Source organism: Cryptomeria japonica, chromosome 2 (genome assembly GCF_030272615.1).
Source record: "Cryptomeria japonica chromosome 2, Sugi_1.0, whole genome shotgun sequence".
NCBI lineage: Eukaryota > Viridiplantae > Streptophyta > Pinopsida > Cupressales > Cupressaceae > Cryptomeria > Cryptomeria japonica.
In genome coordinates, this window is record NC_081406.1 from 173,672,652 (window position 1) to 173,698,848 (window position 26,197).

A 26,197-nucleotide genomic window follows, 5' to 3' on the forward strand; every position below is an offset into this window, starting at 1 on the left:
AAATATTAATTAAATATTTATTATTTAATTAATTATGATTTAATTCATTTAATTTAAATAATCTTTATTATTTAATTAAATTCCATTTCTACATAATTAAATAGTTTCTTTAAATTATTTAATTAACTAACTAATTCTTCCATTTCCAAATCCCCAAATTCTAATTTCAGTTAATTTCATATTCTTCTAATTTCTTCCAAATTCAATCACATGTGCATGATTTCAAAAATCAAATCGAAAATCAAAGTCAACTTATAAATATATTCAAATGCTAAATTGAATTAAATTAAATTTAATTATTTGAATAATATCTCATGCAAAGATTAAATTGAAAATCTAAATCTAAATGCAAGCACATGCTAAATTAATTAATTCAATCAATTAATTAATTAAATCATTTATCTCTCCAACTTCTATTTTCATCTTTCAGTTAGCTTTTTCTAAATTTAGCTCTCCATGTCATCCTCTTTATTTCCTCCAATCATTCTTTTTCTTCCTTTAGTTAACTCTTTCATCAATCAATTGACTCCATTGATCTATTCAATCTATTCTGTTTCACTCCTCCAATTAACAGTTCAACTATCAATTTGCATATGAGCTCACCTGAGTTCACACCTCTTGATCATTTTGTTCTACCTTTCAATCAATCTCATCCAATTTTCTATAAATTGTGTTAGAGTATTCGGGTATTTACTTGATTAATTAAACATTCTTTGTTTAATTATTTAAGTTCCCTTTATCTCTATTACACTTAAGCTAACTTTAGGTGCATATAATTAATTGTTTTAATTAATTATTATGTGCAAACCTAGGTTTTCCCTTTTTAGGGTTTATTGACCTATTAAAGGTTGAGTTCTTTCTTTTCATTGTAAGAATCACATTACATATTTTTGTGAATATTGAGCTCTCTCTTTTTGAGCATATTCTCTGTGTTTTGTATGTTCTTCAGATTTTGCTTCATTGCTTCTCCTTGTAACAGGTTATTCGGCTTGCAGAAGATCTTTAAGCTCCTGTGGTGTTGTATTTTCTCAACTCCTATATGGTATCAGAGTGGTAGATCTGCAGCTGCCTATTCTTGTTTTGAGATTTTTGGCTTTGGAAGTAGATCTGGGGTTTCAGGAATTTTTTTGTGTACCTAGGGTTTGAGCTTTTTTCTGAGTACTTTGGGCCTAAACGGACCTCACCATCGTGCTCAGAAGGCCCGAAAACCCCTATGGTCATATAAAATTTGACCTATTTTGGTTCTTGAGCCTCTGGGAGCAATTTTTTTCTCAGATCTAAGCCGTACGGCCTTGGCACGCAGATCGAGAAAAAAAATTAAAAAATAAAAATAAAAATTTGCCTTTTTACGGCATGCAGGCCGAAATTTTCTTTTGAAAAAAAAAAAGGTGAAAAAAAAAAAAGGGGAGATTTGTTTCTTTTTAAGAAATTTTTTTTTTTTGGGTTTGTGGGTACCGCAGGGTACCGGAGTGACAGGCTTGTCAGACCTGTCAGTCCGGCCCCTGCGGCCCCCGCTGGCGGCCCCTCCGTCCTTTTTCGGACGCCGCCGTTGTTCCTCCGGCTCCCGTCGCCTGCGATCTCCCGCCGCCCGCGAACTGCCACCGCCGGCCGCTGCATACCGCCGCTCCGGCCCCCCGCCGGCCAGGTCTGTCGTCTCCGCCTCCCTGCGCTTCCGCCGCCGGCCAGTCACCGCCTGGCCGCCGCTCACCTTCTGGCCGCCGCCTACCAGCACTGCCGGCAGTCCGGCTCCGTCCGCTCCCCGTGTGCAGTTTTTTTTTCGGCCATCGCCTTGCCACCCGGCCGCCACCGGTGCGCCACCGGAGCTCCGCTCCTTGGCCCCCGGACCACCAACAGGCCACCAGACCCCTTTTTTGGGCCTTTTAAGGGGGGGTTTGGTTTTTTGGCCCTATCTTGAGCAAACGGAGTCGTTTTTTCAAGAACGAATAGGTGTCGGAAAGCTGGTTCCGAGGCCGACCTCATGGTGTTGGAAATTTTTTCCAATTTTGCTGTTTGACTGTGTTTTTTTGCAGTCAAAGTGAGGTCTCTTTTTTGCACTCCGGGAGACGTAGAATGAGCATCCGACCTCCGTTTTTCGAAAACTTTATATTTTCGGAAAGCGTGTTCTGTGTCCTTTCCAGAAAAATGAGTTTTTTTTTCCAGATTCTTCTCCATGCATATTTTATTCAGTTTTTTTCTTTTCAGCACTCTGGTGGATATCGTGGTTGTTTCAGGTCCTGGGATCTCTTTTCTGAGTAGGGTGTCTCTGTTTTGGTTCTCATTTCTATTTCCAGTCTTCTTATCATTGTAGCTTGTAATTCTGCAAACGCACTGAGATAAAGTGCCATCATGCATTGTTTACTTGGAATCTTGCATATCTTGTGTCTTGTTGTACATGCACTGTTGATCAAGTGCCATGAGGGGGTTGATGTTTGCCTTTGTTTGCCATCTTCCTTTGTCAAGTGAGTGTTCCTTCCACGACATTCGCCTCATGATGATGTGTCTCAGCACCTTTGATGTTCTTGGTTCTTCGTCATGCAGTTGTTTTTGGCTGTCCTTTTCAGTGTTCCTGTCCCTCTCCTACTTCCGCATTATGGGGAGGTTTATCCTGTTGGTTCTAATGCTTCCGTGGTTCGATTGATCAGCTCTTCACGCTTTGGTTTCTCATGCCATCTACATCTTCGATTTCAGTTGTTTTTGCCTTGTTTGCCTCCTGATTCGAGTAGTGTCATTTGAGGGCACTCATGCAGATTACAGTCTTCTCTACCTGGTCATGTTCTAGTTCAGTGGATGTTCTTCAGATCAACAGTTATTCTTCGACAAAGTTTGTAGGGTCTTCATGCTTTAGTGATATTCTTTTCCATCTCTTTTTGGAGTAGAGTTTTTTTCCCATGTGGTTTTCTCTATTTCTCCAGTTCATAGAGATTTCATTGTATTTGGGTACCTGATCAGGCCTTGTTGCCGGGACCCATCTTTCATGCTTTCAGTAGTTGTTCTAGGTTTTAGCTTCTCCCTAAGTCTAGCTTAAGGGGGGGTGTTAGAGTATTCGGGTATTTACTTGATTAATTAAACATTCTTTGTTTAATTATTTAAGTTCCCTTTATCTCTATTACACTTAAGCTAACTTTAGGTGCATATAATTAATTGTTTTAATTAATTATTATGTGCAAACCTAGGTTTTCCCTTTTTAGGGTTTATTGACCTATTAAAGGTTGAGTTCTTTCTTTTCATTGTAAGAATCACATTACATATTTTTGTGAATATTGAGCTCTCTCTTTTTGAGCATATTCTCTGTGTTTTGTATGTTCTTCAGATTTTGCTTCATTGCTTCTCCTTGTAACAGGTTATTCGGCTTGCAGAAGATCTTTAAGCTCCTGTGGTGTTGTATTTTCTCAACTCCTATAAATTGAACATCCAATCTCCATTTTCAACAATCACGAACTTTGAATCTTTGTGTCACTTGCAGGTTACCAGCGCAATATCTGAGAGCCATCATACCACGAAGAGGAGAAGAGCAATGGAAGTTCCATGCAGTCACAAAATAGGGAGTTCTTGATTTGATTTGATTTGATTTATAATTCCTATTTCTTAATTGCGTTATTCCATTGTATTGTTTGTTAAATTCTGATTAGGATGGGGATTCGTGATTTCCCTTGTTTCTAATTGATTACTTCGTTAATAGAAGATGAATTTTGTATCCCACATTTTGGTGAACCCGATGTGAACTAACAACAATTTAACCTTTTTTTTGTTTTCTGTGTGATTTTTGTAGGTCGTACAAATTTTTTCATTTTTTGCAGGTTTTGCACGAATTTCAAAGTGGATCTCATCATCACACAATTGCGTTTAAAGAATCACATAATCGCATAGAAAAATTTGTGCATTCATGTAGACACCAATAGCCATTCATAGTTTTTCATTTTCTGGTTTGAGTCACGCATTCGCTAATATTTTCACGCAATCGCCCTCATGTTTTTATGTGTTCTGTTAAGCATTACGCATTCACCCAGACATCATTACGCATTCACCCAGATATCATTACGCATTCAGCCACACATCATTACGCATTCACCTACACATCATTACACATTCACCTATATATCATTACGCATTCACCCACACATCATCACGCATTCATAGTTTTTAGTTTTGTACGTTTCTGGTAAAAGTTTATGCTTTTGATAGGGTTCGTTAATTGTCTGCATTCTGTCACGCAAATGACCTATTAGTGTTACGCAACCGACCAGATACCATCACACATTCAGTCTGTCAGATTTATGCATTCAGTCTGTCAAATTTTCGCATTTGGCCTGCAAGTATCATGCAATCTCTCAGGTAGTATTACGCAATCACCTCTGTCATTCTGTTGGTTTAATTTTACTAGTAATCTTCTGTTTACAGCCTGTGGCAGATTCACAAACAGGATTAGATAAGTAATTTTGCATGCACACTTCACACTTCAAATTTTAGTGCTTAAAATCAACAACAATTAAAATGGACATGCATGGATAATCTCACACTTCAATTTTTAGTGCTTAAAATCAAGAACAGTTAAAAAGGACATGTATGTATAATCTCACACTTTGTTGTTGGTGTTTAAAATGAACATGGGCTAAAATTGACATGCGTGTATCTCACACTTGGTTTTTGGTGCTTAAAACCAACAAAATGGTTAAAATTGACATGTATGCCTTCATACTTGGATTTGGTGTTTAAAATTGACATGCACATGCGTATCTAACACCTAAATTTGGGCTATAAAATGAACGTGAATCAGGCTGCATTAGATTAAATCATTTTTCTTTTTCTTAAGGTAACGAACTTTTTATTGTGTTTGGGATGGACCTACGTTGGCACTAACTGACTTTCCACCCGCCTTCGTGGTCTTGGGAGAAAGAAGGAAGGTGATAACGACATCCAAATTTTCTTTTATTCTACGTAGTGAGGGGTATCTTTGACTAGGGATTTCATCACCCCACAGAGGTACTTCGAATTGGGATGCATTGGGGATATCATCTCTCCCAGCGTACTCTCGAGCGGGTTTTTTGAGCCGCTATATAAATATACTGGTCAGGCGACTAGAGTGTTGAGTGAATTCGACGTATGTGGGGGCCTTCCCTGCACCGATAAGCTCAACTAAAGCCTTAAGTGGCTTGCTCTGAGAATCTGTTGTTGGATCGGGACCCCTCGAAACTTAATACTAAGAACCAAATTAGTTGCGAAAAATCCTACATTCAGTGGTCCCGAGAGTGCGGATCGTACCCCATAGATACTCTTCATGTACCTTACACTATGATACAGAAATCCCTCGGCTATAAGATCTTCGGATCTTCGGGGTAAGAGAGACTGGCATGCCAGAGAAGTGTGTGCCGTAGAGTGGAGCCAATGCTGCTAGACTCTCTATCTGTTCATTTTGTCTTGGTATTTTATTGTAAGGGCCTCACTAAATGGTGTCCAATATCTAGCCTAAGATTGTATTCTGTGCTTTTTTATGTATCATTTTGATAGACCAGTATTGAGTCAGTCCCTTGGGCTATTTCAGGCCCTATCTCACGTATCTCCGAATTTGCTGAGATTGTACGAAAATTGAGTCAGTCAGCTATACATACTTACCAGCCATTGTTCTCAGATTTGGAAAATTGCAAAACATTGTCCTACACACAAAGTTACCAAAAACAAAGTCCATTTTGAAACTGATTCTCAAAAGTCCTTACTTACTTGTGACCATAGGTAGTCCCTTACATAGTCTTTTGCATAGTCCCACTTACATCCTCATTATCGTCCATCATCTTTTGCATAGTCCCACTTATGTCCATATTATCATCCTAAGTCTTTTGCATTATCATCCATATTAGATGCATAGTCCACGTTATCATATACGTCCTTGTCTAGACCTCATATACATCTGTCTTAGTTCATAATCATTTGCATAATCATCCTATAAAGTCATACCCCAAATGTCCAAAACACAATCAGAGGATCAATCAAACTCAAACAAGTTGGTCAAGTTCAATCAAACATTGTCACATTCAGAGAAATGGAGAAAACATCTTACATGTTGTGATCCTAGGTCCAAACCAAACAAGAAAACATCATGAATTGGAATTATACATTTCATAGGGAAGGTGGAGGATTCATCCCTTCCATTCCTATTCCATCACCATCCATAGAAATATTAGCTCAACAAATCAAAACTTTGTAGCAACAAGTGACAAACATGGCTAGTCCTGACAACCATAGGGGCTGGTTAGAAAATATGATGAGAGAAGTAATGGCCACGAGAGGATCAGTATCAGACCAACCTTCTTATTCTTGTGAGACCATTCAAACATGCCAACCTTCATTCTTCAACAAAACCATTCCTACCTCAGCTCAACAAACATTAGATTCATGTAACCCTTCTTTTTCTTTCAACCCACTACATCAATCATACCAATCACACCAACCCAACATTCAAAGTACCCCTTTCAACCAAAATCAAACCCCATTCAACCAAATTCCAAATCAAAATTTATATCAACCCAACATTCGAACCTCGTTCAACCAAAATCAAACCCCATTCAACCAAATTCCAAATCAAAATTCATATCAACCCAACATTCAAACCTCGTTCAAACAAAATCAAACCCCATTCAACCAAAGTCCAAATCAAAATTCATATCAACCCAACATTCAAACCTCGTTCAAACAAAATCAAACCCCATTCAACCAAAGTCCAAATCAAAATTCATATCAACCCAACATTCAAACCTCGTTCAACCAAAATCAAACCCCATTCAACCAAATTCCAAATCAAAATTCATTCAACCAAAATCAAACCTTTTTCAACCAAAATCAAACCTCTTTCACCCAAAATCATACTCCTTTCAACCAAAATCAAATCCCTTTCAAACAAATCCCAAATCAACCACATCTATCCACCATTTCATCATCCCCTGAAGTCACACAAGACCAATCCATGCCATCTCTATCTAATAACACAACCTCCCAAGGGGTATCCATAGCACAAAACCAATCTAATCCAAGTCATGATTCAGAAAGTCTCATTCAAAACCCTTCTTCATCAGGCCAAAAGGTTGAAACATTCCAAGAATTTCCCATGAATATCCAAACTCCTTCCCTGTGTCAAGATGATGATCCAAAATCAGAAGAAATGAGTCCTGAAACAAATAAAGATCAAGAACAACCGCTTCCATCCTACCCAATTTTTGATCAAGACCCTATTGACCAAGAATCTTATGATGACCCCCTCTCTCTTTTCTATTCCATTCATAATCAAACCCTTCCATCTCAAGAACAAAGTGTCATTTCAAGTCCCATCCAACATCCACCTCCTAAGCAAGATGAAGACATCCCTTCCATCCTTCATAATAATCCCTTTACAAACCAAGATCAAAGCATACCTTTACCTTCATGTCTTAAACAAGATTCCATTATTTCTCCAAATCTTGATCAGGGTCCGTCCATCCCTTCATCTCCATATCATAATCCTCCATGTTCTTCACAAGTTTCCCGCTCAAACAAACTTGTCATTTCTCCTAGTCTCTCTCATGATTCCAATACACAAGTTGTTCATGAACCCCTCATCAATGAAATCACCAATCCAGATCATACTACTCAAAGAAACTTGTCAATAATTGTATGCATGTCATCATTAAATACCAATGTCATGACAGAAACAAGCATAACACCAACTAATAAGATCAACGTCCGGTTGACTTCATCATCATCTTCAAGTGCATCAATAAAAATAAGCATAACACCCGCTCATGTCACAACTTTGAAACCAAAAATAATTTGTCTCATACACCCACACTTGATAGACTGGGGGCAAGAGAACCTACCATGATTGGATTTCTTTGAAAATGATAAGGCTATACCTGAATTCAAGTGTTCTATAGCTGGATTTCCCTCTGATGATCCACAAAATTAAAAAATTAAAAAAACAACATTGGAGATGTTGAACATGTACACTCAGTTGAGTCCTTATATCCTATTGGAAAACACATCTTTATCCGACTCTTCAAACAAAGACCAATGAACTACCTATACAAATATTATACCTAAAGGCTGGGGTAGTTTAGGTTTTACTTTCTGCATTGCATATCATATCATTCAAAACATGACATTACATATAGTTTCTTTTTCAAATGCATCGCATTCTCAAAGATTCTGCATTTTCATATAGAAGCATCAATAAAACAAGGCAACTGTCCAAGTTTGTCATTCGTTTGCATCTAAAGAAAACAAGGGTCATCTCCTTTCTTAGATATTCGGACATGAAGTCTTTGAGGTCCTAAGGTCATTCATTTTCAACATTACCCTGTGATGACTCTTTATTTATGGTTTGGTAGTGATTTCACTATTTGAGACTTGTTAACCCACAATCTATCAATTGCTATATCTCACACATTAATAAGATCTCTAATTCATTCTAGACACCTAGTTGATCATATGACTAGTGAAAAATCTAAAATTCTACTTCAACGCCGCTATAATTGTCATACCCAAGTAGGTTTCATTACTTACAAGTCAAGGCAAGAAAAGAAAAAGAAAAAGAGCTATGCCAAATATCCATCTAAAGGAAAAAAAAGCAATGATATATAACTGAAATATCATGTATACAAATGCGATAAAAAGCTTTACTATGGGAACATACAAGTAACTCCATCACGGCTATGAACGCCTATTGGCAATGGAGCAATATTTGAGAAATTACAGTCTATAACCTTATCGAAGCTCTCAAGGCTTGCTGGTAGTGAGGCTCTATTCGAGATGCTTTTGAAGTTAGAAAAAACCATGTAGATAGTCATATAGGATGCTAAGGATCTTTAGTAAACACAAGAGAAAGAATTAACTCATCTACACATACATGGACAAAAGAAGATCAAAGTTTCAAGAACCAATGGGGAAGTTTTTCACGTCTCCATTTGTAAATCCTAGTCACTAAGTGTGTTGGTTTGAATGTTCCAAGAGACCTTAGGGATCGATTGACCATTTATCTACGAAATGTTTTGCACCTCCATTTCAATTGGTGTATTACAAATACAAAAACAAACACAGTCAACCTTGTTCGAATAGGAAATGCATCTTCATCCTACATATTGCATTCACATAGGTCATGTCAAAAATTCATTTGTCTCCACATACATTCTGCAGATCATCATGTCATACAAGTCTGCACATGGGGGGTATAACTGAAAAAATCCTAAAAATCAGATAAAGTCCTGAAAAAATCCTAAAAATCATATAAAGTCCTGAAAAAATCCAAAAAATCATATAAAGTCGTAAAAAAACTCAAAATCCAAAAACAATGAAAAAACTCAAAATTCAAAAACAATGAAAAAAATCAAAATTCAAAAACACTGAAAAAACTCAAAATTCAAAAACAATGAAAAACCATAAAATCCAAAAAATCTTATAAAGTCCTGAAAAAATCCAAAAAATCATATAATGTCTTGAAAAAATCAACCAAAAACATCTACAAAATGTCCTGAAAAAATCAATCCAAAAACATTAAAATATCTACCTACATAATCCAAAAACATCGAAAAAACTCTTGGAAAAGAACTAAAAATCAACAATCAATCAATCAAAAAACTTGCAATAAAATGTCTTGTGAGAAACAAATACCCTAGCAGGTATCCAACAAACACTTCACACGAAGTTAACAAAGGATACGACTATCCAGTCAAACATCTACAATCAACTGATCAAACTGTCTTATCAATCGTATCATATCCATATCAAAGTGATCATTATCTTGTCTTAAATAGAAGAGGATACACTCGAAATCAGACAGGTCAGTCTTAAACGGGGTCCACAACTTTCTGAGATCAGACATTGTCAACCATCACATCCAGTCTTTATCTTTTATCATTTGGCAACATATATTGTTCCTATGCTACTCAAGGATGTCCACAAGTGACTAGAGGAGCCATAATGGGCATTATCTTTTTCTTTGTTTACTACTTGTCTGCTACGTGTTTGTTTCTTCAATAAGATATCTTTACATCTTGGTTCCTTATACCTTGATGTGTTAAGCTTCATTGTTCAATAATAAGGCTTAGTGATGAATATATATTGACGCAATAAAATATGTGACATAGGTTCGTGATTCATTCAATTTCATTCTCATCTCATTTGCTTATTGATAGTTTGTTGATTTCTCATCTTCTCTCTAAATTGTATATTCTTTCTAAACATTCTTTTATCATCATCTCTTTCTAAATCATATTCTATCATCTAACATCAATCTATTACATTCTAAGGTTCATTATCTCGTATTCTATCTCAATATCATATTCACATCACCTATCTCTAGCTCTAATTAACTAACTATTCTTTCATCTCACATTCTTTTTTTTTTTTCGAGAGATCATTCATGTCTGTAATGCACAAACAATCTCTCGAGGGGGCATTACACCCTAAGTATCACCGGGGCATACTGGGGCAAAAATTTTCGTTTTCTTTGAAACAACATCATCCCGACATTGTCTCAAAGAGGGGCAAATGTAAATACCTAAAAATGTCTCATTGATCATGTACCAATTATTCATATAATTGATTAAATAATTCTTTAATTCTTTAATTAAGTTAATTAATCTTATTCTTTTAATTTCATATTTCTTCATAATCTTACTAATTATTCTATTTTCCATTTCTATCATCATTTAATCATTTTAACCATTTTCTAAATGTTAATTAAATATTTATTATTTAATTAGTTATGGTTAATTCCCTAATTTAAATAATCTTTATTATTTAAATAAATTAATTCTCAATTTCTATTTCCTATTCTATCAGCATTTAATCATTTTAATCATTTTCTAAATATTAATTAAATATTTATTATTTAATTAATTGTGATTTATTTCCCTTAATTTAAATAATCTTTATTATTTAATTAAATTCAATTTCTAAATAATTAAATAGTTTCTTTAAATTATTTAATTAGCTAATAATTCTGATTAATTCCCCAATTTAAATAATCTTTATTATTTAAATAAATTACTAATTATTCAATTTCTATCTCTAATCATCTAATCATTCAACCCTTTTCTAAATATTAATTAAATATTTATTATTTAATTAATTGTGATTTAATTCCTTTAATTTAAATAATCTTTATTATTTAATTAAATTCCATTTCTACATAATTAAATAGTTTCTTTAAATTATTTAATTAACTAACTAATTCTTCCATTTCCAAATCCCCAAATTCTAATTTCAGTTAATTTCATATTCTTCTAATTTCTTCCAAATTCAATCACATGTGCATGATTTCAAAAATCAAATTGAAAATCAAAGTCAAGTTCTAAATATATTCAAATGCTAAATTGAATTAAATTAAATTAAATTATTTGAATAATATCTCATGCAAAGATTAAATTGAAAATCTAAATCTAAATGCAAGCGCATTCTAAATTAATTAATTCAATCAATTAATTAATTAAATCATTTATCTCTCCAACTTCTATTTTCATCTTTCAGTTAGCTTTTTCTAAATTTAGCTCTCTATGTCATCCTCTTTATTTCCTCCAATCATTCTTTTTCTTCCTTTAGTTCACTCTTTCATCAATCAGTTGACTCAATTGATCTATTCAATCTATTATGTTTCACTCCTCCAATTAACAGTTCAACTATCAATTTTCATATGAGCTCACCTGAGTTCACACCTCTTGATCATTCTGTTCCACCTTTCAATCAATCTCATCCAATTTTCTATAAATTGAACATCCAATCTTCATTTTCAACAATCACGAACTTTGAATCTTTGTGTCACTTGCAAGTTACCAGTGCAATATCTGATAGCCATCATACCACGAAGAGGAGAAGAGCAATGAAAGTTCTACGCAGTCACGGAATAGAGAGTTCTTGATTTGATTTGATTTATAATTCCTATTTCTTAATTGCGTTATTCCATTGTATTGTTTGTTAAATTCTAATTAGGATAGGGATTCTTGATTTCCCTTGTTTCTAATTGATTACTACGTTAATAGAAGATGAATTTTGCATCCCACACTAACTAGTTTAGTAATACCTCTTTCACATTGAGATCAATGGGGTGTCGTAATTTTGCTATTAGAATATGAAACCAATATGAAATATCTTACAAGGAAAATAAATTATAGAAAACATTCTTTTTTTCTTTACACTTAATAGGAGAATCTGCACATTAGTATGTGTCATGTTGGCATGTGACACATTTATTTAGTTGGTTGTATTAGATCATGTGAACATGATGTATAATCAACTATAACATAAATTTTGAAAAACTTTTTTTCCTTGTTAATATTCTTTTAGAAAATTACATTTAAGTCCTTATTACAAGATACATTCTAATCTATTAAACTGTTAATCTTGGACGAAGCTATAATTTAAAGCTTAATTAACCCCTTGTTTTCTGAAAATTAGTGAGAAATGGTTTGATGCTGTAAATATGTTACTGTGAAGGTTCCTATGTTCAAATCCCCTGGCGATAAAGTGGTGGAATTAAACATTTATTTTTGTGACTACGAAACTGCTCTGAGTTTTTTCTTTAACCAGTAGTACCAAATCTGTGGAATCCCCACACAAATTCTAGTTTAGTATATCCCACAAAACAGATATCACTTGCTTAACAGAAACGGAAACTTAGGGTACATGGTTACTTTTTTGCTTGCTTACCGAATTTACAGCCGTGTCCCCAAATTGTTATCATGGGCATTTCATTTAAGCTCTGGTTTTACCTGAAAAACAACAGTCTGGCTAATAAACATCAGCCGTTAGAAACTTTTCCTCTCTAAAATAACTGCCTTAGGAAGATTTCAATTCTAGCATTTTCCTATTTTACAGTAACTCACATAGGTTCTGGGATCTCAAAATGAAAGGGTCTTTCAAGGGAGGACCTTTCATTTACATTCTATTTTGAATGTATATTTCCCAATTCTAACTACAAAAGAAAAATTATATGCACTGCATATCAAAATTCAACAGATAGTGCAATAGCTATACTCGTCACTATCTTCAGGGTCTTGATAAGGCCTGTGGTCATGACTGTAACTGTAACTGCTGGAATGAATAAAAATTGTTGAATTTAAAAGCCAGATTTTTTCGCAAGTCTATTACTACGTAGAAGAAGTCTGGAGCCATCCAAATTCCATCATTGCAATTCAACCATTGTAGGGCCTGAATTGACTTGACTTGGAAAGTGGTATTACATTCCACTCACAATTAATAGTTTTTTATTCAAGTGAAGCCGCGTTGGGGCCCCTGTCCTCATCACACAAGTCTCCAAACCAGTCAAACCGTGCCATTAATTCAGCGTCATGTTAAACTGAAGAGGACTCCACGAAGAATTGTAAAATTCTTGCTATTTATTCATCATCTCCCAAATACCCAACTCATCGTCCTCCCAAGTATTGGGGTTTCTGCTTACGGAATCCCAAAATTCTGCAGCAGAGTAGACGACCGCGCGGTCACGGATTTCTGTGAACAAAACCGATTTCTAAGAAATCAAAATGAAGGTAAGTCTAGGTAGCTGTTTATAAATGACTTCAGTTCCTAGATTCAGGTCAATATTTTAACTGATAGACAGTCTCTGTTCAAAATTTTCAGAAAATGGTGTTACAATTGACAATTGAGGACGAGAAAAGAAAGAGGAAGGCCCTCAAGGTGGTTGCAGCGGTAGAAGGTATGCTGCCTTTTCCTTTTCGCTCTGAAACCCTAACCCTAGATTTATTCTGCTACAAAATCTGATGAATATATATTTGAATTGCAGGGGTGGACTCTGTGGCCGTGGACATGAAGGAAAAAAAGATGACTGTAATTGGGGAAGCAGACCCTGTGTTTGTCACGGCAAGACTGAGGAAATTCGGGTTTAATTTTGCTGAACTGCAGAGCGTTGGGCCTGCCAAGGATGAGAAGAAAGAAGAGAAAAAACCAGAGAATCCAACGGTTGTGTATGTTCAGAGGCCTTATTATTATGATTACAGTTTCGCCAATGATGAGAATCCTAACGCCTGCACTATTTGCTGAATTCTTATCTAGGGTTTTTGTAGGACGGGTTCTAACCTTTGTTCTTCAAAGAAAAAATCTCCTCTCCCGTTGCTTACAGCTCTACTAATTAGTTTATATACATATTAAGCTGCCGTGTTTTGTTGGAGTTAAATATATGTACGTGCCTCGGAAAATAACGTGGCGCACAAGAGGAGATTTGTTGGGAAGAGTGTAATATATTATTCACAAATTAAAGCCAACTAGGTATTTGTTTCTGAAATCACTTATTTTCTGATATGTTTAATTTCCATTGGAGTGCAAGTTCTGTGCTTGTCAAATTGAACACAGTAAGATAGTGTGTTAAGTAACCAGTTTATTGGCTTCCTCAATTGCGCAAATTTTAGTGTCAGATCTCCGCCTATCAGGCCTAGTACATACAATATTTTATGAGTCGCAAAAAGTTCAATCCACATGAACTTTTCGTCGCGCTGTTACATGGACATGAATGATGACATAGGCGAATCCACTATTAAAGCCATCCCATATGACATTTCTCCATATTTGCCCACTTTAAAATAGATTTTTCGTAGATTAGTCAGTTACATTTGAATACAATGAATCTTTATAATGTTGTGATATTTACCAGCATAGATTCATAGAGTTTATAAATATATATTCTTTTAGATTCATAGACTTGATCAACTCTAACAATTAAGGCTCATAAATTTCAGTATGAAAGTTTTCAACCAAAATAAAGTAAAATCTTCTCAAAGCAAATTTCATGTTTCAATTTCTTGAAAGTATTAGAAAATATAGTTATTATTTAAGATAATATTAAATTTTATTTGTTCATATCTAATGTTTGGATTTCATTGATGTAAGAAATGTCAATCAAGGAACCAAATTTATTTTAAAGTCAACAATGCAATTTATTATGATGTATATAATATGCTCCCGTTACTCAATTCATTTATAGAGATGAAATTTAACTCAAGGAATTAAATACGATCAAAGCATTGCTAGATAGACAATAGATACAATAGGTAGACATTTTTTATTACATAGTGTCTAAAGATTTTTTACCACCACAAGAAAGAACATGGCATACAACATTAAAAATAAAGAACTAAGACATGAAAAAGTAAATGCTCACAGAGTCCATTCATTTGCACAAAGGCCATAATCGTGCTGAGTAAATTGGGGGAAGCATATGAGTATCCATTACAGTTAACTTCATCCACCCACAAATCCTAATGGTACATTGGATTTCAACGATTTTTTTGGTTGTCTTTGTATGTGACTTGATTGCTTATAGCTATTGTTCTGGTTTTCAGGTAGTAACGAGATGTTGTGGGATATGTTATGCACACAAGGGTCAAAGAGTGGGCATTTCAAAGTGTTGCTCAATACCTACATAAGATACCCCAATAATTGTGTACTACAACCACCTCAAAAATTGTTAGTACTTGTGTACAAATGCCCCAGTAGTCACGAGCTATGGTTACCAATAAAGTTGTACAACTCCTCCAATTGAAGTTTACAAATTACAACTGGGCAGCTATTGGTACATATGAAATTTATTAATGGACTTTTAGTTATCATTTTTTTGGTTTCTTTAAAGTTAGTAATTGGGGGGTTGGGTGAGCAAGGAGCGAATGGTAATTGGAACATAGACAATTGATACCCTTCCTCTAATATAATTCAATTGATTTGAAATATTCACACACATCCACTTGAATGATCACACAAGTTTTGTATAAATATATTAGTTATAAAACCTTAAAAATAGTACTTGCTAATTTAATGTGCATGGATAAACCCTATGAACCTTGGCTAAATCATGCTTATTCATGTAATGTAGTGGGAAGAGAAAGTACGTCACATTTAGAATTGTCTACTGAACATAACATTTGTACCTCTAAGGGTTTAGGACCACAAAATTTATAACTCATAGGATGGATATTGAAAACTTGAAGCTAGATGGGATAATTTTTAATTTATTTTTTGTTTTCTTGGACGTGTTCTAAGTCTCTCTTTTCTTATGTTGATTGTTGAATTTAAAAGCCAGATTTTTTCGCAAGTCAATTTATACGTAGAAGAAATCCCGAGCCATCCAAATTCCATCATCGTAATTCCAACCATTGTAGGTCCCGAATTGACTTGAGTTGGAAAGTGGTATTACATTCCAATCACAATTAATAATTTTTTAATCAAGTCTCCAAACCAGTCAAACCGCACGAGAGGAGATTTCTTGGGAAGCGTGTAATATATTATTCACACAAGTCTCCAAACCAGTCAAAACGCACGAGAGGAGATTTGTTGGGAAGAGTGTAATATATTATTCACAAATTAAAGGCAACTAGGTATTTGTTTCTGAAATTACTTATCTTCTGACATGTTTAATTTCCATTAAGTGCACTGTGCTTGTCAAATTGAATGTGTAAAGTAACCAGTTTATTGCCTTCCTCAAGTGCGCAAATTTCAGTGTCAGATCTTCGTCTATCAGGCCTAGTACATCTTCGCTGGTGAAAATAAAATACAATATTTTACGAGTTGCAGAAGGTTAGCATTAACGTCATCCCAAGATGACATCTTTCCCACTTCAAAATAGATTTTTTATATTTTTATATTATTATAAAAATAGGTAACTAATATATAATTAACTAGTATATTTATATTTAAAAAATATATGTAAAATATGCTGAGAGATATCTTATAATAGAAGAGAATCATCTTTAAAATAATTGTTCTTCTAAAATTATAAAATACTAAACATCAAGAATACAAATCCATTAAACTTCTGCATCTAAAACGCTGAATCTAGCTGGAGACAAGTGGCGAGGGTTCTATTTCATCCAGAGTAATAAATAACACCTCCACATAATCTGAAACATGACATATTTCATGCATTTACCTGTCATTTGCATGTCAAATTACTTCAAAAATAGATTTTTGTTTACACACATTTTGATGTCATTCTAGATGCCTCTTGGCATAATTATAGTTTTTTAATTTATACAATGTATAACTTCTTATATTATATGACTTACATTGATAATATAATTATTGTGATGGTATATTTATTAGGGTTTTAGCATATTTTAATTAATTTGGATTAATTTGGTTTAAGTAATATAAAAATATAAATATTGAAGTAATCATTTATTTATTTAGATTTAAAAGTTGATATTGATTGTTATTATAAATTTTAAGTAAATATAAAAATAGAGAAACTAAATGTATAAGTAAATAATTTTAATTTTGAATTTTGACCTATTAAATTAACATGCCAACAATATTATAATATAATTATAATAGTGTATGTTCATTTTAATTATTATATTATTATAATAATTACAATCAAAATATAATTTAAGATTAAGAACATTATTAATTATATAATTTAAATTTTTATCAATTATTTTTGCAGCATTAATGCTAATAAGATAATTCTATATATAAAATGTTGTGATTTGAAATGCATGGAGACAAAACAAGGATGCAAGTCTCTGTTCAAATTCAATTAGAGCTTAACAATGGAATTCAAACAAGACACTAATATAATCAATAAAAAAAAATGCTAGGTACATCCATTCTTGAATTATTTTTCTCCAATGATTGGTTGGTGTGTGGGCAAGTTCTTTGCTTGAAAGTTGTCTATTTTGACAACATATACTTAGCCCAAGCTGCAAGATATATATGGGAATGGATGAGAGGGTGCCTCATTTCAAAGATTTTTGGAAGAGGTAATGGATGGATTAGATGTGATGGAGAGATCAATGATGGAAGATGAAGGACAAGATTTCCCTAAGATAAAGGAGAAAATTGGGGTTGAGATGAAAGTTATTGAAATGTGACTACTTGGATGCATTTACTAAATTTATTAAGTAGTTGTAACCATGAGAGATATAAGTAATATGTATTTAGGAGTACTTTATTCTTGGAATTGTTGGAGAGAATATTAGAACAATGAGAATTCTTGAGATTGGAGGAGGGAATATGTCCATAATTGTTTAACTATTTTAGCTATGTGTTAGGTGGAAAACATGTGTAAATAATAATAACTTGATTTATTTATGTGAGTTGAGATAGAAAAGGGGATTAGGTATTAGGTGAGTTGGACTCATCTAGGTGATGCATTTAGTTGATTGGGACAAGGGTACACTAGGGAAATATTTAGGTGTCTACATTTTGCCCCTCCTTGACACAATATTTTGACTAGTGGTATTATGTTAAAGAAGAATAAAATGTAGGATGGGATGGTGCTTTGGTGGTAGATTACCATGATTGCTTAGAGATGATGATGGAAGTGATGCCTCTTCAAGAAAATTGTTGGGTAAAATGGAATTGGTTAGGAGGTGTTTAGAAAAGACAAATGACGATAAAAAGATATGTCACGATGTATAAAATATTACTTGGAAGAAATCATATTGGAGTGATGTACATGCCATGGATATTAAAAATTAGATTGAAAAAACTCATTCAAAATGGTGTTTGTATAATTGATAATGAGGCTTTTTAATTTGAGCCAAAAAATGCATGCCAATGATCAAGGGGCAAACTTGGGGGAAGAAAATGATGGTGTCATGTTGATGCAGCAAATGCTAAGCATTTGAATTCTTCTAACTAACAAAATATTCTATCAACATTTTTTGCTTATTGAAAAACTTGATGGTGACACAATATTTCAAGTGATGAATGCCATATTTCATCCTAAGAATATTCTCCCAAATATTCTTCCAATGCCTAAGAATGTGTACATAGTAAATAGAAATATTCTTTTTGGGAAATGGAGATTTATGTTTTCCATCTATGATAGGCTTGCAAGTGTCATTGTTCACCTATGTAGGCTAACATCATGTTTGCAAGGCTATACCTTACACATGAAAATAAAAAAATAGTATTAGCATATTTCCACTATATGAATGACGCACAAGATGAAATAGCATGAAAATTGATCCAATAGATTGAGGTAGATTGTTGATCAAGATGGTACAATAGCCATACAAATTCTATAGATATTTGTAGGACTTTTCATGGATAGGCCTCCAAAAACTTTAAAAAAATTGTTATCAAATACCCAAGGGTTATAATATGTCAAAGTCATCTCTCAACCTCTTTGAACACAATTATGATGTTTGCTTTTATCTAAACTGTATTATTTGAAAATTGATGCCCATGAACCTCACAAATTCCAAAGAAAAATGGAATGGAGTTGCAAGCTTGCTTTGATATCGTGTTGGACTTGATATTGGGTCTACATTCTTGTGCATACTTTGGTGCCTTTTTTGTTGTTATATGGAGCCTAATCAGACTCAGAGGTTAATTTTTTTGTACTTCTATCAACGTAGTTTCCCCCCATATTTTTGATGGGGGTTTGGGGGCAGTGCCCCTTGTGGGGTCCATGGGCAGCGCCCCTGGTGCGCTCCCTATCGCGATATAGGGTGGAGTCGAGGGGCAGAGCCTTGTGGGGCCAAAAAGACTTTTATTATTTTATAAAGGCATCATGTGTTTTTTTTCTATTGGCTAACATGTTGTAACTGACATAAGTTTTGATAAAAAGGCTAAGGGTTAGGGTCTTCTGTAGAGAATTTTGTAGCATTTGCAGTGGTCTTGAGTTGCAAGGGGATTGCTGGTTGTAATCGGTTTTGAATTACTGGATAAAAATATTGGACTCTTTGTTTGTTGGACGTAGCCCGATTTGGGTGAAGCACCTTAAAATTATCTCCTCTCTGTTATTATTTCAATGTTTTTATTTCTTGTGTTTAATATTTATCTGCATATAATTGATATTTTCTGCATGTAATTCCTAACAAGTGGTATCGAAGCTAGTTGTGATTGATTATTGTCTGCAGGAAGATCTCACAGTTAAGTGAGAGTCTCACGGTTAAGTGGGAGTAATGACGGATGAGGGTAAATTGAAGGTAGAAAAATTCAATGGGTAGAACTATCAGTTATGGAAGATGTAGATGGAAGATTATCTCTATCAGAAGGATTTATGGATGTCGTTGGAAGGAACAACCAAGAAAGGCACAATGAGTGATGAGGATTGGAATATTTTGGACAAAAAGGCATTGGGAACCATTTGGTTGTGCCTGACATCGTCTGTAGCATTCAATATAACAAAAGCAACAATGGTCATAGAACTAATGTCAGCATTGGCTAAATTGATTGAAGGTGGATCTATGACAGATCACTTAAATGAGTTTAATACGATTATCAATCAGTTGTCTTCTCTAAAGGTAAATTTTGATGAAGAAATTAGGGCTCTCTTGATATTATCTTCTTTGCTTGAAAGCTGGCATGGTTTGATAATGGCGGTTAGTAACTCTATTTCTGATTCAAATACCTTAAAATTTGATGATGTTGTCGGTGTTCTTTTGAGTGAAGAAATTCATAGGAAAAGCTCAAGTGGATTCACATCAGGTAGTGTTTTGAATGCAGAAAGCAGGGGTAGACCAAGGGAGAGAGGAAAAGTTTCTAGAGGTCGTGGGAAGTCATGAGGAAAATCAAAGGACAAGAGATCCCAATCCAGAGGACCAAAAGATTGCTGGTACTGTGGGAAACCAGGTCATCTAAAGAAAGATTGTTGGTCTCGAAAGAATAAAGAAGGAGACAAACAAGAGGGTAATAAGGAGGCATATGTGGTATGTAATAAATCTAAAGAAGATGCTTTGATTCTTTCCCTAGATAATGCTGATGATTCATGGGTTTTAGATTCAGGGGCTTCATTTCATGCTATGCCCCATAGAAGTTATTTTCTTGATTATGTCCAAGGAGATTTTGGGCTGGTTTATTTGGGAGATAATGAACCCTGTCAAATTGTTGGAAAGAGAATAATTAAGATTAAGTTGTAGAATGAGAATCTTTGGCTACTACAAGAGGTAAGGCACGTTCCAAGGCTGAGTAGGAATTTAATTTCAGCAGGGTAGCTAGGTGATGAAGGTTGCACAATTACTTTTAATGATACAAATTGGAAGGTTTCAAAGGGTGCCTTGATAGTAGCAAAAGGTGTGAAAGTAGGCACCTTATATCTTTATACAGGTCATATTGTTCCTTCTACTTTAGTTGTTGTAGAGAAAACCCAAACAAATTCAGGAACAATTGCTACGGGTTCAAAGGAAGAAACTAAAACAGTTGTTGTAGGTTCTAATACAACACTATGGCACAATAGACTTGGGCATATGAGTGAAAAAGGTATGAAGTTACTTCATTCTAAAAAGGTTTTACTAGGTCTGAAATGCATTAATATGGATTTCTGTGAAAGTTGTGTGTATGGCAAACAAAAGAGAGTTAGTTTTCTCAAGGATGGGAAGCAAAAGAAAGATGAAAAGTTGGAGCTTGTGCATACAAATGTATGGGGATTGACTCAGGTATCTTCCCTCGGTGGCTCTCAGTATTATGTTACATTCATAGATGATGCAACTAGGAAGGTTTGGGTTTACTTCCTTGGGCAAAAAATTGATGTATTTAAAACATTTAAGAAATGGAGAAGCTTGGTTGAAAATGAGACAGGTAAAAGATTAAAATGTCTTAGATCTGATAACGGTGGTGAGTATTGCAGCAAATAATTTGAGATTATTGCTCCATTAATGGAATTCGTAGGCAGAAAACGATTCCAAGAGCTCCACAAGAAAATGGAGTGGTTGAGCGCATGAATGGGACAATAATGGAGCGTGCAAGGAGCATGAGATTGCATGCTAGGTTGCCTTTAAACATGTGGAAAGAGGCTGTCAATACTTTTGTATGTCTAATTAATAGAGGTCCTTCAACTCCTTTGTGCTGTGGTATTCCAAAGGAAGCATGGACAGGTAAGAAGGTGAGTTATTCTTTTCTCAAAACTTTTAGATGTGAAGCATTTGCACATGTAGATTCTGAAAAATAGAACCAAGCTGGATGCAAAATCAAAAAAGTGTATTTTCATTGGATATGGTATTGATGAATTTAGTTATAGGCTTTGGGATGTTGAAAATCTGAAAATTGTGAGAAGCAGGGACGTTGTATTCAATGAGAAGGTGTTGTACAAAGATTGATTGCAACAACATGAGAAGAAAGAAAAGGATTTTGTTGTGTTGGATGATATTCCAGATAGTGACGTTCCAATGGTTCCTCATGCTCCGCAACAACAACCAGAAATGCCACAAACTCCAGTGGATGTTCGACGGTTAACAAGGCTAAGTAGACCTCCTGACAGGTTCTCTCCCTCTTTGTATTCTATTTTGTTAACATATTTTTTTAATTGAATTGTGTATGGCTCTTCCTTATGAACATTAAAGGGTTATTATCACATGGTTATGCTAATGCATCCTTGGTTCCAATGGAGTACTAAAGCAACCTTCTACTTTTTAGGAGGGTTACACAAACCTTTTCTCTTTATCTCTCATATGGGAGGAATATATCAGTTGATCAATTTGTGATATTCTAGTACATATATAGAGTATCCTATATATTTTAGTGGTGTATGGTATGCCACTTATGCATTATGTATTTTATGCTTCTTTATTTATTTGTGATATTCTTTATCATCTTCAGTTTCAAAGAATGTGTTTTGTGTTTGTGACATCTATGTATTAATGGCCGAGTAGTGTTCTATAGGTTCACTCATGAATTTTTTGTATCTCTAATCTTGGTCTATACAATCTTTGGAGATTCATTAATTCCAATTGACACTAGTTCATCTTTGACAAAGTTTATAGCTTTATTATGCTTTAGAAGTTATTCATCTTCACATTCTTGCCTTCACAAGACACATTTTGAGGAGGTTTATTTTTCCTCCTCTTTCCCCTCTTTTGGAGAGGAGTTTTGTTACTAATGGGTTTTCTCCTTTTCTTCATTTATTAGAATGCTTTGAATGTGTACATGAGTAGCATATTAGCACGTGTTATCAGGACTCATCTTTTTAATGTTTAGTGTTTTTCTTAAGCATCGCTTAACAATGGGTATTAATGTATAAACGAGTTATTCCTAAACTAGTTAGCTTTTAACCTGCATAGGAGTGCCATATTTGCAGTACACTTAATCTCACTAAAATATTATTTTTAAATTTTGTCTCACCTCATGTGAATTCACCAACCATCCCAAAATTTGTCCATAGAGTCCTATGCTTGTTTATTCTTGGTGGGGTAGTCAAAGTTTGACTCCTACCATCTCACCTCTTCATCCTTGCTTTTATAAGAAATACTCTTTTGTACACATGTTGCACCTCTCTCATTTTTCATATTTCTCATTTGTGGAAGTATTTTGGACCCTTCTTATAAAAGTATAAAAGGCTCTTGCTTAGAAAGACAAATATGAAGGGGTGATAAGGTAGGAATAAAATCTTTACTATCTTTCCAAGTATGAAACAAGTGTAGGAGTCTATGGACAAGTGTTGAGACACTTGATGAATCCATATAAGGTGATATAAAAGTTTAAAGGACCTCTAAGTGACCGTTAGTGTAGTGGGAATACGATTTATTTAGAAGGCTAAAAGCTAACTAGTTTAGTAATACCTCTTTCACACTGAGATCAATGGGGTGTCCTAATTTTGCTGGAAATTGAAATGCATTAGAATATGAAACCAATATGAAATATCTTACAAGAAAAATAAATTATAGAAAACATTCTTTTTTTCTTTACACTTAATAAGTGAATCTGCACATTAGAATGTGTCATGATGGCATGTGACACACATTTATTTAGTTGGTTATATTAGATCTTGTGAACAACATGTATAATCAACTATAACATAAATTTTAAAAAACTTTTTTTCCTTATTAATATTCTTTTAGAAAATTACATTTAAGTCCTTATTACAAGATACATTCTAATCTATTAAACTATTAATCTTGGACGAAGCTATAATTTAAAGCTTAATTAACCCCTTGTTTTCTGAAAATTAGTGAGAAATGGTTTGATGCTGTAAATATATTACTGTGAAGGTTCCTATGTTCAAATCCCCTGGAGATAAAGTGGTGGATTAAACATTTCTTTTTGTGACTACGAAACTGCTCTGAGTTTTTTCTGTAACCCACTCTTTTTTTAAAAAATTTAGTGAGAAATGGTTTGATTCTGTAAATATGTTACTGTGAAGGTCCTATGTTCAAATCCCCTGGAGATGAAGTGGTGGAATTAAACATTTATTTTTGTGACTACAAAACTGCTCTGAGTTTTTTCTTTAACCAGTACTACCAAATCTGTGGAATCCCCACACAAATCCCTAGTTTAGTATATCCCACAAAACAGAGATCACTTGCTTAACAGAGACGGAAACTTATGGTAGATGGTTATTTTTGTAATTGTTAACTGAATTTACAGCCGTGTCCCCAGATTGTTATCATGGGCATTACATTTAAGCTCTGGTTTTACCCGAAAAACATCAGTATGGCTAATAAACATCAGCCGTTAGAAACTCTTCCTCTCTAAAATAACTGCCTTAGGAAGATTTCAATTGTAGAATTTCCCATTTTACAGTAACTCACATAGGTTCTGGGATCTCAAAATTAAAGGGTCTTTCAAGGGAGGACCTTTCATTTACATTCTATTTTGAATGTATGTTTCCCAATTCCAACTACAAAAGAAAAATTATATGCAATGCATATCAAAATTCAACAGATAGTGCAATAGCTATACTCATCACTATCTTCAGGGTCTTGATAAGGCCTGTGGTCATGACTGTAACTGTAACTGCTGGGATGAATAAAAATTGTTGCTGGCGGCTCTGTTTTTTTCTCCTCCTTCTTCTGCTCCTGTTTGGGAGCCTCTTTTTTCTCTTCCTTGGTAGGTCCCACAGTCAGAAGCTCTGTATAAGCAAATTTCCTGAGCTTTGATGTCAGAAACACAGGGTCTGCTGCCCCGATTACAGTTATTTTCTTTTCCTTCATGTCCACAGCCACAGAATCCACCCCTGAAATACAAATAATCTCAACGAGATGAGGTGCTAGAAAAAATTTAATAGCTAGGGTTTCAAAAAAATTAGGAAGAGATATGGTACCTTCCAAACCTGCAACCGCCTTTAGGGCTTTTTTCTTGCTTTTCTCGTCCTCGATGGAGGATTTTAACACCATTTTCTGCAAGTTCAAACAGAGAGATTATCAATTACCTTCACATCGAAAAACCCACATATATTTCACATACTTGAAGATTCTCATAAAATACAACAATGTGAATTTACCTTCATTTTGATATTTTGGTTTTGATCTCTACTTTGATATCTCTGCTGTAGAAATCGGGATTTGCTAAAATGGAGGCTAGAGACTTGGAAATATGAGGATTTGGGGCGCCTGGATCTATGAAATAAATGAGCGAGCAATCTTGTGTAGAAAATTTCTACTTGACTTCGCGGAAGCTTCCCCAATATTCCGTGGGGCAGGGGGATTTCGTTGGGAGTGTTGTTGACTATTACAGTAATGGCGCTGTAACAAATAATTCATAAGTTGCGGTCAAGGCACGGTTGTTAAAAGCGAATGGTGATCAGCCGCGTGTCGAGACCCACTCTCAACTAAACGGCTGTAGCTATCTTGGGTCCAAAACGGTATGCCTCCATATGATGTTGAAGGCATACCATTCAAGTACGGTAAGTCCATGAGAGCGACGTTCCTGGGACCCACAGATGACATGGAAGAATTCGTGGCTGCGATGACGTGGATGATGTTGTTGTTTTGCGTTTGACAGAAAAACTTGCTCGCGGTTAACATTTTCCTGGCCATTGTCACCGCGATGTGACGGTTGACGGTTACATCGGGCGAGGCGGTTAACATACCGCCGGGCAAGCTTTTTACATTTTCGGTGACCGCCAATTTTGATTTTATTTTTTTTTAATGGCCACGCGGCCAAAAAAAGGCTAACCCGCTTTATTGCATCCACGAGTCGACTAACATCGGGTGACGGTCACGTGTTATGGGCACAGTTTTCAAATTTTTTTTTTTTTAAATTTTGAATGAAAACTTGATTTTGCAAAAATTGAAAATATATTTCGTCGGGTAGCTGCATGCAGAATGCACTAGTGGAGGCGAAACAAAATATTCGACCGTGTAAATTCAAGCTGTAAATTCATGTCCTCAGTTGAATCACTGAGCGAAGGAGTTGCGATTCAATTGTAGTTATAGGTATGCATTCTCAAAATATGTGTGACTCCGAAGGGTAGAAGAAAAGCCGACCGCATGCATAACCCGAGTTGTCCGGGCATATTGTTAGTCCTATTGTTATCGCTTGTTAACACGCGGGTTTTTTTTCATGGGCA

General features: G+C 34.8%; 2 protein-coding genes across 2 annotated transcripts; one reads left to right on the top strand and one right to left on the bottom strand.

Moving 5' to 3' along the window:
* Positions 1-13,340: 13,340 nt before the first annotated feature.
* LOC131051766 (heavy metal-associated isoprenylated plant protein 39) lies at positions 13,341-14,260 on the top strand. Its single transcript, XM_057986373.2, has 3 exons — positions 13,341-13,505; positions 13,597-13,672; positions 13,760-14,260. Exons 1-3 carry the CDS (start codon positions 13,500-13,502, stop codon positions 14,014-14,016), a joined length of 339 nt encoding a protein of 112 aa, XP_057842356.2. The 5' UTR covers positions 13,341-13,499; the 3' UTR covers positions 14,017-14,260.
* A 9,948-nt stretch (positions 14,261-24,208) lies between these two features.
* On the bottom strand, positions 24,209-25,339 carry LOC131051769 (heavy metal-associated isoprenylated plant protein 39-like). The gene is made up of 3 exons (XM_057986375.2): positions 25,130-25,339; positions 24,950-25,025; positions 24,209-24,862 (listed from the first exon to the last, which is right to left on the bottom strand). Exons 1-3 carry the CDS (start codon positions 25,133-25,135, stop codon positions 24,564-24,566), a joined length of 381 nt encoding a protein of 126 aa, XP_057842358.2. The 5' UTR covers positions 25,136-25,339; the 3' UTR covers positions 24,209-24,563.
* Positions 25,340-26,197: the final 858 nt, after the last annotated feature.